This window comes from Callithrix jacchus, chromosome 12, assembly GCF_049354715.1.
Source record: "Callithrix jacchus isolate 240 chromosome 12, calJac240_pri, whole genome shotgun sequence".
Taxonomy (NCBI): domain Eukaryota; kingdom Metazoa; phylum Chordata; class Mammalia; order Primates; family Cebidae; genus Callithrix; species Callithrix jacchus.
Genome location: NC_133513.1, coordinates 107,790,597 through 107,803,666, shown reverse-complemented (window position 1 = coordinate 107,803,666; position 13,070 = coordinate 107,790,597). Strand labels below are relative to the sequence as shown.

Genomic DNA, 13,070 nt, shown 5'->3' with positions numbered 1-13,070 from the left:
GAGGTGGTCCACGGACCAGTGCTGGTTCTCAAAGTGTTCACTGCTATCCACAATGAGATGAGCACAAAAAGAAAGAGCAAGCACTTAAAAACGTTCCCAACAATTTGACTATGAAGAGTTTTATGTCTGTTGAATCTAACTATAAAAGAATCAGGGTTTGTATTGTCTTTTTTTCTTTACATTTTTCTATAACAGGAATTTTTATTTTGTTTTGTTTTGTTTTTGAGATGGGGTTTTGCTTTTGTTGCCCAAGCTGGAGTGCAATGGTGTGATCTTGGCTCACTGCAACCTCCACCTCCCGGGTTCAAGCGATTCTCCTACTTCAGCCTCTCAAGTAGCTGGGATTACAGGCATGAGCCACCATGCCCAGCTAATTTTGTATTTTTAGTAGAGATTGAGTTTCTCCATGTTAGTCAGGCTGGTCTCGAATTCTGGACCTCAGGTGATCCACCCACCTTGGGATCCCAAAGTGCTGGGATTATACATGTGAGCCACAACACCCAGCCAGGAATTCATTTTTATTGTATTTTACAAAAGTGTTGGTCTGTGACAAACTGGAAATAATTTTTTAAAAACCCTGGTCTTTCACTACAGATAGTTATCACTGGAACAAACATTATGAATATGTATAAGCACAAGAATATTTCATATAATAAAAATGAATTTTAAAAGTCTCCCCCAAATGAATTTAATCAAAAGAAATTTAAAGCACTATTTTCTCCCATATTCATTCCCTCTTCAGATTCTCCTGATTTAATAAAGCAAAATTACTTTGACCTCTCTAGTTTATAAATTACCTGGAATTAAAACGAAACACATTATTACCATGAAACACTAAATTCAATTTTTAAAATTTAGAACAATTAAAAAGCCTGTTTCTTCAATATATCACAAGTTTTAAACTCTTTGGCTTTCAACAGATTATTTTCTATATAAAGCCAAATCTCAATTTTTAATAAATCATTTTTATATTAAGACCTTTTATATTCTGACTTGGAAATATTTTAATTTCTTTTATCCTTCTTATTTTTATGATATTTCTGAAACAACTATAATAACTGCATTTGTTATCACAAAATGGAAATGAGATAAACTTTACAGAAAGAATAAAAACAGTTTAAAAATCCAATTGGTACTGCTGAAAGATATGTTTTACTTTTATTGTGTTTACTTATTATTTGAATGTTACTTGCTACTCTATTAATTTATTCATGTATTAACGCAGATGAATTCATGTATTAATGTGGACTTGAGTTAAAGTATTACAAATTAACTACATGCATATGCAGATTAGTTATACATAATAGCATACTTCAATCCAAATAATTTAAATAAAAATTAAATGTACATTTTTTAGATTTGAGAAATTTCAAAATTTAGACTATTTACATTTTAAAATTCACTTTCAAAATGTGAAATATTTTATTCTGTTTATTTATTCAACAAATACTAAATAGTTACTGATATTGTAAAATGTATAAGGCTCTACACTACATTTTTGTGGGATTCAATGGTAGGTCAAGTATGAATCCTACCCACAAGAGACTGATTACCTTAGACCCCAATACAAGAAAGAAAACACAAAGGACCACAAAAGATCAGAGATAATGCCACGAGCATAAAAAGAAGTAGTTACCTTTACTGTTGGGGAGGGAGAGGAGGAAGAGGGCAAAAAGAATAAATCACGAGGTGGCATTTAATCTGGATATTGAAGACAGTGTAGGAATATAGATATCACATTGTAGGTGAGAAATAAGAGGAAAACTTGTAGGCAAACAGAATAGCATCAATAAATGCATGTAAATGTTAGATTAGGATAGTGAGCGAAAGTCATAGCAAGAAATAAAGATAAAACGCTGGAAAATTCATCCAAAAAGATCCTGAATTCTAAGATTTGATGTCTAAGTATTTACAGTTTATGAGTTAATAAAGTATAAGGGGTTCTCAGATCCACACTTGAATGAGATTAATCTGTTAATGGCTTCTAAGTAGAAGGAACAAGCTGAGGAAAGAAGTTATGAAGTTACTGCAATCCTGGCAGAGGTAATACAATGCAAACTAGGACTCCAAAAGCAAAAATGGAGAAGGGGGCAGACAGCAGAAGTATAGTACGGGAAACACTGATACAACTTGGCAGAAGACTAGAGGCCAAGGAGAATGGAAGATGAATGAATCCCAGACAACTCTGAAACACAAACCTTGGATGACCAGAAGGATGGATGTTCCACTGACCACAGCAGGAAACAAAGGAGCAGACGCAGTTTTAGAGGAATCAATGATAAGTTTTACTTTGGAAAGAGAAAGTCTGAGGTCTCAGAAGAACATCTAAGTGACTGAGGCTAGAGCTTTGGGAATACTTCAGATATGGAATTCACCATAGAGATGAATGCTAAACCAAAAGAATATCAAAGGAATGAAGATAGAAAAGAGGGCCAATGATAGATTTTTTTTTTTTTTTTTGGCCACATCATTAATATGGAGGACAGAATAAAAATGACACCTGAGACCTAAAAGCTTCAGGAGCAAAGAATGATGTTGCAGAAGCCTTAAAAAAGATAAACTTTTGAATGGCGGGGGCTGGGGTTGGGGGTCGGGGAGTGGTTTAAACAGCTCAGCGAAGTTACAGGATAGAAACTCAATACGCAAAAACCAGCAGTACTTCTACATTAGGAAAGAACAATCAGAAATGAGGTTCACAAAATCATTTCACTTACAATAAAGAATAAAATGCTCAGGAATAGATTTAAAGAAGAAAGTGCAAGACTTGTACACTGAAAACTATGAAATTCTGTTGAATAATATTAAAGAGAACCTGAGTAAATGGAAAAATATTTGGTGTTTGTGAACTGGAAACCTTAATATTGTTAAGATGGCTGCACTCCTCCAAGCGATCTACAGATTCAATGTAATAAGCCTTACAAAAATTTCAACTACCTTTTTTTTGTTGTTGTTGCTGCTGTTGTTGTTGTTTTGTAGAAACGGACAAAGTAATCCTAAAATTCACATGGAATTATAAGGGACTACAAATAGCCAACATGATTTTCAGAAAGAATCAAGTTGAACATTCATACTTCTCAATTTCAAAACTTACTACAAAGCTGAAGTAATTAAAACAGGGTGGTGCTGGGATATGGACAGATACATAGGTCAGTGGAATAGAATTGAAACTCCTCAAATAAACTTTACACTTAGAGCCAATAAATGGAAAATAGACTTTTCACTAACTGCTGCAGAGACAACTGGATGTTTACATGTAAAACACTATGTACAATAATGAACTCAAAATAGATCAAAGACCTAAGTGGATAAACTAAAACTATGAAATTCTTAGAGACTTACATGAAAATCTATGTAATGTTGGTTAGGCAATGATTTCTTAGGTATGTCAGAAAAAGCACAAAGAAAAAATAGTTAAGTTGTACTTCATCAAAATTAAAAACTTTTGGCCAGGTACAGTGGCTCACACCTGTAATCTGTGCACTTTGAAAGGCCAAAGGGGTCAGAATCACTTGAGGCCAGGAGTTCGAGATCACCCTAGACAACATGGTGAAACTCCATCTCTACTAAAACTACAAAAATTAGCTGGGTGTGGTGGTGCACCTGCAATCCCAACTACTCGGGAGGCTGAGGCACGAGAACGGCTTGAACCCAGGAGACAGAGGTTGCAGTAAGCCAAGATCGCGCCACTACATTCTTGCCTGGGCGACAGAGCTAGACTGTCTCAAAACAACAATAACAACAAAAAACACAAACAAACCAAAAGTAACAAAAGTAAAACTTCTGTGTGTAGAAGGACACTATCAAGAAAGTGAAAAGGCAACTCCCAGATGGGAGAAAATATTTGTAAATAATATATCTGATAAGGATCGCCTACGCAGAATATATAAGGGATCCTTACAACTCAACAATAAAAAGACAAGTAGCCCAATTAAAATATAGGCAAATGATTTATTTATTTATTTTGGGGGAACAGGGTCTTGCTCTGTTGCCCAGGGGCTGGAGTGCAGTGGCACCAGCATAGGTCACTGTAGCCTCAAACTCTGGGGCTCAAGCAGTCCTCCTGCCTCAGCTTCCAAAGTAGCTGGGACTACAGGTGGGTGCCACCACACGTGGATAATTTATTTAAAAATTTTTGGTAAAAAGGGGATTGTCCAGGCTGGTCTCAAATTTCTGGCTTCAAGTGATCCTTCTGTCTTGGCCTCCCAAAGTGCTGGGATTACAGGTGTGAGTCACCACACTTGGCCAGGATGTATTCTTCAAAGAAGAGTACAAGTGTCTGCTAAGTACATGAAAAGGTACTCAACATCATTAGTCATAAGAAAATGTAAATGAAAGCCACAAGAAGACATTACTTCATACCTACTGGGGTAGCTATAATTTAAAAATAATGGTAAGTATTGGCAAGGAAATGGTGAAATTAGAACCCCATACACTGCTGGTATGATGTCAAATGGTGCCAACACTGTGGAAAACAGTGGGGGCAGTTACTCGAAAAAGTGAAATATAGAATTAGTATGTGACCCATCAATTTTACTACTAAGCATATACCTAAGAAAATGGAAAGCCTATATTCAACAAAAAAGGAATATTCACAGCAGAAGTAATCATAATAACAAAAAAGTAGAAACAACTTAAATGTCCATTAACTGACAAATAATCAAAATACTTGTACAATAAAATATTCAGCCATAAAAAGAAAGGAAGTACTGATGCATGCTTCAACTTGAATGAACCTTGAAAACATTACATTATGCTGAGTAAAAATGCCCAACGCAAAGAGCCACATATAGTATGATTCCATTTTTGTGAAATGTCCAGAATAGGCAAAGCCATAGAAATGAAAAGTAGATGAGTGGTTGTCAGGAACTGGGGGTTGGCAGGGAGGAGGAGTCAATAAGAAGTGACTGCTTGATTTGCACAGGGTTTCTTTCTGGGGTGACAAAAATCTTCTGGCTTTAGTGATGATGGCTACATAACATTGTGAATATACTAAAAAAAATTAAATTGTACATTTAAAATAGTTAAAATGTTGAATTTTATCTCAGGACAAGTTTTCTTTGTAGGATGAAGTTTTTAAATACAATTTTAAAAATCTTACAATGTAAAATGCTATAAAGAGGAAAGAAGAATGAGAAAGTCTCCTTAATTTAATAACTAAGAGCAACCCTTCGAGCAAGTCATCTGAGTGAGGTAGAAAGGTAGAGGGCAGGGGCTGAAGGAGCAAGCGCTGGGCAGCAGGGACTATACTTGTATATCACTGTCTGCATCAGAATGGTGGAGAAAAGAATAATAGCCTGAGGATGGCGATCGAGCATGCGTGGTGGGCAGAATTGTTCAGATATCATGTTTTGGATCAGTAGGAGAAATGGATCCCAGTGAGACATAATTTAAAGTGGGAAAAAATTAAAAGAGCATAAAGAAATCTTGACACAGAGATACAATCGGTGAAGTGCAAACTAAGGTCACTTACACAAAGCAAAAGAGGTGAGAGCAGAGACCAGACCTTATTTTTCTTTTTTGTTTGAGACAGAGTCTCACTCTGTTGCCCAGGCTGGAGTGGAATGACAGGATCTTGGCTCACTGCAACCTCTACCTCCCGGGTTCAAGTGATTCTCCTACCTCAGCCTCCCGAGTAGCTGGGACTACAGGCCACCACACCCAGCTAATTTTTGTATTTTAGTAGAGACAGGGTTTCACCATGCTGGCCAAGCTGGTCTCAAACTCCTGACCTCAAGTGATCCATCTGCCTTGGCCTCCCAAAGTGCTGGGATTATAGGCGTGAGCCACCACACCTGACCCAGGTTTCATTTTTAGTAAGAATGAACTAATTTCCTTGGAACAGTGGTGGTAGGCAGAGTGACAAGGGGTGTGTGTTTGTGTGTGTGTGTGTGTGTGTGTGTGTGTGTGTGTGTATTCTTAGGTTTCATTTCCAAAGTTTAGTGACTTCACCTACCTGCCTATGAGCATCTCGGAGGTAGGTGTCATATCCAGTGCCCTCGACATGGTAGGAGGATTTTGCTTCATCCGGTACCAGACAGAGAAAACTTAAATGAAAAAGGCCACAATTATGCAAGATGTCCATTTGCATGAAAAAAAGAAAAACAGAAAGTAAAAGTGAAAAAGGTCATAATCAACAATACTCTCACAATTCAATAATAACTTTATAAGTATTTCACCAACATGGTGAAAGTATCTAGTGATATTGTAAGTTCAGCTAAGCGTTAATACAAATGGAAACCTAAAAAATGAAATCGTATATTGTTAATTCCTTATGTTGAATGAGTTTTGTAACTCACTGATTAAATATTCTCATTATTTTAAACGTTTTATTTAAAAATTACTGATTCCACTTAAAATAGCAGTGAGTCTAAGAAAGACTTTTTTTTTCCCCTCTTAGATTGCTGTATAATGACAGATTGCCATGGTGTTTGTTAATCTTAGGAAACTGGTTTTAAGTAATTGAACTTGAGATTTTTATGTACCCTAATTTTGCATCTTGAGCCACATGCAATTTTTCTCTAAAATAACCTGTTAGAACCAGGCCTATTAGTTCTATTAGGCCTGCAAGGGAAGCAAAAGAGAGAAAAAAGTTGCCACAGAAAAGGGCACTTTTAAAAAAACATAAAACCATGAACTAACAAAAAGGAACAGCCCAACAACATTTAGCACACGTTTTATAAATTTTATCAAACCAGCAATTCTCAATGTTGTTACAATAGGGAATTACTTAAAATTAAATCATTTATATTTAAAAAAAAAAATGGGATGGCCCAGCACAGTGGCTCACACCTGTAATCCCAGCACTTTGGGAGGTCAAGGCAGGTATATCACTTGAAGTCAGGAGTTCGAGACCAGCCTGGCCAACATGGTGAAACCCTGTCTCTCCAAAAAATACAAAAATTAGCCAGCTGTGGTGGCACACACCTGTAATCCCAGCAACTCAGGAGCCTGAGGCAGGAGAATCACTTGAACCCGGAAGGCAGAGGTTGCAGTAAGCCCAGGTACAGTGGGCCGAGATCGTACCACTGAACTCCAGCCTGGGCGACACCGCGAGACTCCGTCTCAAAAAAGGAGGGGGCGAGGTTACTTTGAGGGATCATTTAACCACTGTTAATGTTAAGCAGAGCTTTTATCTTAGTATCAGGTGTTGCCCCCAGGCTGGTACTTGTTACATAAGTAAGACAAAATTGACAAATCTTTAAAGAAGATTAAGTACATAAGAGATTTCTGTAACCATCTAAGAGCAGAGCTCTTTTATGTTATAAAAACAAGTAAAAGAGAGGCCAGGCCTGGTAGTTCACCTCTAATCCCAGCACTTTGGGAGGCTGGGGCGGTGGGATCACTTAAGGTCAGGAGTTTGAGACCCGCCTGGCCAACAGGATGAAACCTCATCTCTACTAAAAATATAAAACTTAGCTAAGTGATATGTTGGGAGCCTGCAATCCCTAGCTATTCAGGAGGCTGAGACAGGAGACTTGCTTAAACCCAGGAGGCAGAAGTCACAGTGAGCAGAGACTGTGCCACTGTACTCCAGTATAGGCAACAGAGTGAGACTCCATCTCAAAAGTTATAATAATAAATATACAAAAATTTAAAAATTAAAAAAAAAGAGATGGAAGTCAAATTTTATATAGCAACTCACCTATTTACAATTTTATGAACTTCAGTTTTCCCATCATTTTTGGGGTGGTCTGGAGTAGCAGGAGGTGAAGAACTAAGCCACTCTTGGTTTGACAAAGTGTTTTCTGGTGAAATGTCAGTAAATAATGGATCTTCTTCCAGATCTCTAAGTTAAATTTAATGACATATAAAAACAATATTTTTTTAATGACATTTTTCTAAACCAAAAGATTCTCTACTACGTTCTTAGAAAATGTTACATTTCTTCTTACATAAGAACATTTTGCTAATATAAAGGATTAAAGAATAATGTATATTTTCTAGACAAATTAACATTTTATACTATTTTATTATTAGGTCTAGTGAATACACAATATTATTTGTCATATAAAAGGATGGTAGTATCAGTGCATCTAATTTTACTTTTAAGAACTTTTAAACTGCAGGAAGTATTTCTTTTGAGGATAAAGGAGATAGGTAAGAGGAGAAAGTTCTATCTCTACATGAAATGCTGAACACATGGAGCTGGATGGAAACTTACACTGCTCCTGCTATCAATCCATTTTCTACCACATCTTTATCTTCTGGGCACAAAGGTTTATATTCTGTATAATTTCTTTCTTCAAGATTTCTCAAGACCAAGTTGTAAAGAATGTGCTCATTGGGTTTTTGTAAAAGATGTTCAAACATTCGTAATGTCATTATGCTTATCTGAAACCAAAATTGATAAAAGCCAACTGAAAAATATCTTTAAATAAGTTATTCTTCTTGCCATCTTGTGAGTCATGCTTTCAATTTCTAAAGCCAATAAAAAGAGGTTGTACTGAAAACATCTCAAGTGTAATATATTAAAACCAGTATTCCAAAGAATCTAAGTCCAATACTAAATCACTACATAGCTTACCTCATCAGATATGTGATCACAATGCTCAATTAACCTATGCCTTAAAGGATGTCTGCTGATTTCTGCCAGAGTTTCTGGTTCCCTCTGTTCTCCAAGGATAAAAAACACCATTTCTTGAAGCAAAACATCAGAGGTCACTTGCCGAACGATGCGATGAAGCAGAGCAGTGGATGTGAGAATACCCATCTCAGAACTGAGCACAACGAACAGGTAATTAGTGGGCAAAAACGATATGATAGCTATTTTTTTTTTTTTTTCAAAAGAAAACAGGCTACTCACGTTTGCATTAATTGAGGTTCCATAACACCAATGAAAAATCTTTCATGAACAGCTTTGGCAAGAGCAACAGCAGCAGTCTAGAATATAGTAGAAACATTATTTTTCAATATAAAAGAAAGAACAATTTGTAACATCAATAAATCAGTTTGCACTCCCCAACTGAATTAATGTGGAAAGACAAAACTTGCTTAATGACCCTCTGATTGGTGGCATATAAATCTAAATTAGATGTTGGCTACTGGATCACTTATATATTTTTTTTCTTTGAGACGGAGTCTCACTCTGTTGCCAGGCTGGAGTGCAGTGGTGCAATCGCGGCTCACTGCAACCTCCACTTCCCGGGTTCAAGAGATTCTCCTGCCTCAGCCTTCTGAGTAGCTGGGACTACAGGCTCCTGCCACCACGCCCAGCTAATTTTTGTATTTTTAGTAGAGACGGGGTTTCACTATGTTGGCCAGGATGATCTCAATCTCTTGACCTTGTGATCTGCCTGCCTCAGCCTCCCAAAGTGTTGGGATTATAGGTGTGAGCCACTATGCCTGGCCTCGTGTTTTCTAAATTCCCAAAAATAAGAGGAATAGGACAAAAAAAATGTTATGATGTCTGTATAGTATTAACATTTCCCCAAAGAGCAGGACTGAAGGCAGGTCAGTGTTACTTTATAAAGCACTGTACCATAATATTTAAGGAAATAAAAAAGGGAAGAACTTGAACTTTGATTTATTCTAGAACTGTAATATACACATACAAACACATAAACACTTTTTTGTTTACTTATTTACTAACCATGGTATTCTAAGACAATTCAAATATATTTGGAGATATAAATTAGGGATTCTAATTTCACTTAGTAAATATTTACATCTTAAAATGATAAAAAAAATTTTCAAACCTTTTGGGCTTCCTTAATGAGTTGATCACAATAATCAAACCAGGAAAGAAATGAAATTAAGGCTCGTTTTCCTGGAAATGCTGAAGCATCTTCTTTATGACTATATGAATCCAAGCTGTAAGACAAGGAAAAATTGCTGAGTCCAAAGTCATTCAAAGTCATTCAAAAGCATGGATCCTATTCACTATGTATGGAGAAATGAAGGCATGTGAACACACTCAGATAGTATGGTACATTCACACAGGCAATGCTGGAGGACAGTCAGAAGAGGGTTCCATAAAACAAACCAAAGATAAGAGAAAACCTTTTAAATAAGAGCTGTAAATAATTTTCACTTATTAAGTAGGAGAAGAGAGATTAAAGCAGAATGCAGCTGCAGGAGGCCAGGCATGGTGGCTCACGCTTTTACTCCCAGCACTTTGGGAGGCTGACACGGGTGGATCACTTGAGGTCAGGAGTCCAACACCAGTCTGGCCAATATAATGAAACTCTGTCTCTACTAAAAATACTAAAAATCAAAAAAAAAAAAAAAATTGTCAGCATGGTGGCTCATGCCTGTAATCCCAGCTACTTGGGAGCCTGAGGCACAAGAACCTGGGAGCTTGAACCTGGGAGGTAGAGGCTGCAGTAAGCTGAGATCACTTCACTGCACTACAGCCTGGGTGACAGAGCAAGACCCTGTCTCAAAAAGAAAAAAAAAATGGAGCTGCAGGAGAAAAAACACTGGGATAGCTCCTCATACTCCTGCCCTAAGTGGTACCAAGTAACATCAATGAAAAGGTAGAGGTTCTCAGCTGCTGGGATGGAAGAAAGAATGGTAAAGGAAGATCTACAAAGAGAAATAGTGAGTGCCCTATTCCTGCCCTAAAATGCAATACAGTCATAATGTTAACAAGTGGGTCTGCCCTATAGATGTTGACAGAAAATAAGAGTGGAAAAAACAAAGAAACGTTAAAAATGCAGAGAAATACAACAAAAGGTGATTATGTAAAAATATTAGACTGCATATCCCTGGTGGGATTATGGGCAACTTATTTATGCTGCTTTATACTTTTTAATAACTTATAAACATGCTGCAAGAATCATATATTCGCTGTGAGAATCAAGTTGGGGGGTCTAATAGGTTGGAAGAAGAGGTGAAAGAATGAGGTAGAAGAAGAGATTCTGTCCAAGCTGGCCAGGAGACAGGAGACAGATTAGACTGCTCTAGAGGCTATGGAAATTATTTTAAAAGGAGATTCCTTCTTTTAGGGCTTTTTGTTTTTAATAAAAATAATCAGGTGAAATTACTGGTTTTAATGTAAGCCCTTAAAAACTGATCAGTTTAATGGACAAAATAAAAATATCTTAACTATATAACAGCTGGACTGTTCCCACACCAATTCATTACACTGATAAATTTAATATAAGCGTCAAGAACATATTCCCAATTAATGATCACTAGTAGTGTTACATTTTTCAAAGATTTCTATGATTGCAAAATAGAAATGAATTTTAAAATGTAGGTGTTAGAAGTTGCCTTTATGGGAAAATACAAATTAACAGTGCTTACCCCCAGTTAATTGCTTCCACAGTTTCAATATCTAATGGATCCACTGACTGAGGTAGGGCCTTGTACAGGGAGGCAAGTCTGTCTGTCAGTAGTTCACACAAGCAAGTGCTCTGTGTAAGGCACTTTGCAGCTGCAGGCTCTGGCAAACTTACTAACAGCATCAGGCCTTCGCATGCCTTCACAGCTATTCGGCCATCCTAAAGGGGAAAAGAAATTCCCCTTCAATTCTTGAATTGTATATACATCAGGTTGTTTGAAAAAAAATCAACATAAAAGGATTTAATGTTTGACACTAAAAGAAAAAGAGATTTTTTTGGGTCTATTTTATTTTATTTATTTATTTATTTTTTTGGAGACGAAGTCTCACTCTGTCACCCAGGCTGGAGTGCAGTGGCACAATCTTGGCTCACTGCAACCTCCACCTCACAGGTTCAGGCAATTCTCCTGCCTCAGCCTCCTGAGTAGCTAGGATTACAGGTGTGTGTCACCACACCCAGCTAATTTTTGTATTTTTTTTAGTAGAGATGGGTTTTCACCATATTGGTCAGGCTTGTCTCGGACTCTTGAAAAGTGCTAGGATTACAGGTGTGAGCCACCGCACCCAGCCTTGGTCTATTTTAAATGCATATTACTGGCTGGGTGTGGTGCTTCATGCTTGTAATCCCAGCACTCTGGGAGGCCAAGGCACGTGGATCACCTGAGGTCAGAAGTTTGAGACCAGCCTGGCCAACATGGTGAAACCCATCTCTACTAAAAATACAAAAATTACCCAGGCGTGGTGGTGCACACCTGTAATTCCAGCTATTGGGGAGGCTGAGACAGGAGAATTGCTTGAACCCGGGAGACGGAGGTTGCAGTGAGCTGAGATCGCACCACTGTACTCCAGCCTGGACAACAGAGCAAGACTGTCACAAATAAATAAATAAATAAAAATAAAAATAAAAAAATAAATGCACATTATTGAAATCATATTGGGGGCGAAAAGTCAAAATCACAACTCACAGGACTTCTAGTAAGATTTAACAAAGAATTCACTAAATTGTAATCCTGGTTTGGACGAACAACTGAGGCCTCTGGCAGTGAACTGACACTGAGGTTATCCAAGCTTGTGGACAGGTCATCCATCTGAGGAGGCTCGTCTTCTGATTCTGTTTGCTCCATTCCAGCAGCACCAGCTAGTTCCTCTGGCTGATGAGACTGCCCTGTATCTGTTGACAAGGAATCCTGACCTTTTAACGTATCTTCCAAAATTACATTTGGTACTCCTTTGGAAGCCAATGATTTCAACTTATTCTGAAAAGGAATAAATGTTTTATAAGATTCACAGCAAGAACTTTTTAAGCCGAAAATAACATTTTAATGGATTTTTCTATAACATTCCACATGCCTAACCAAAAGTAGCAATAAATGTTATGTCACATGAAAATATTCTGACTTTTAACAAGTGTGTTTTAGAATGATTTTACCATTGCATAGGAGTTTATCACACTCCTCATACTAACTACAAAATGTTTTACATGGACCGTAAGCAATGAACAGTATTAGTGATAATCTGATTACTGCTTAAAACAACTAATATTAGTGAGGAAAAAAGTTTCAGGAGGTTTCAACAGCAGTTAATTTTTTTCTCATCACTGGACTACTATAACTACATAGCCTCAAGGTTAATTCTTATAAGATCATGGGGTGGGGCGGGGGTGGTTTGCAGGGAGGGAAGTACAAACTTAAAAATATCTTAAAGTTCAAAATTATCAGCATTAAAATGAAGATTTCCGCAAAAGCCCCCAAATTCTCTCAAATATGTAAGAATCTTTTCTAACTTT

The 13,070-nt window shown here is 37.2% G+C and overlaps 1 protein-coding gene across 2 annotated transcripts in view; it reads right to left on the bottom strand.

The window, feature by feature from the left end:
* FHIP2A (FHF complex subunit HOOK interacting protein 2A) overlaps positions 1 to 13,070 on the bottom strand; it is a 47,355-nt gene that overhangs the window by 10,035 nt on the left and 24,250 nt on the right. For both annotated transcript variants that reach the window (XM_035269189.3, XM_035269191.3), the window contains 8 exons: positions 12,250 to 12,540; positions 11,248 to 11,444; positions 9,696 to 9,810; positions 8,804 to 8,880; positions 8,525 to 8,717; positions 8,162 to 8,331; positions 7,643 to 7,786; positions 5,954 to 6,044 (listed from right to left, as the gene is read on the bottom strand). In XM_035269189.3, coding sequence (XP_035125080.2) covers positions 5,954 to 6,044; positions 7,643 to 7,786; positions 8,162 to 8,331; positions 8,525 to 8,717; positions 8,804 to 8,880; positions 9,696 to 9,810; positions 11,248 to 11,444; positions 12,250 to 12,540 — 1,278 coding nt within the window. The remainder of the gene's footprint in view (positions 1 to 5,953; positions 6,045 to 7,642; positions 7,787 to 8,161; positions 8,332 to 8,524; positions 8,718 to 8,803; positions 8,881 to 9,695; positions 9,811 to 11,247; positions 11,445 to 12,249; positions 12,541 to 13,070) is intronic.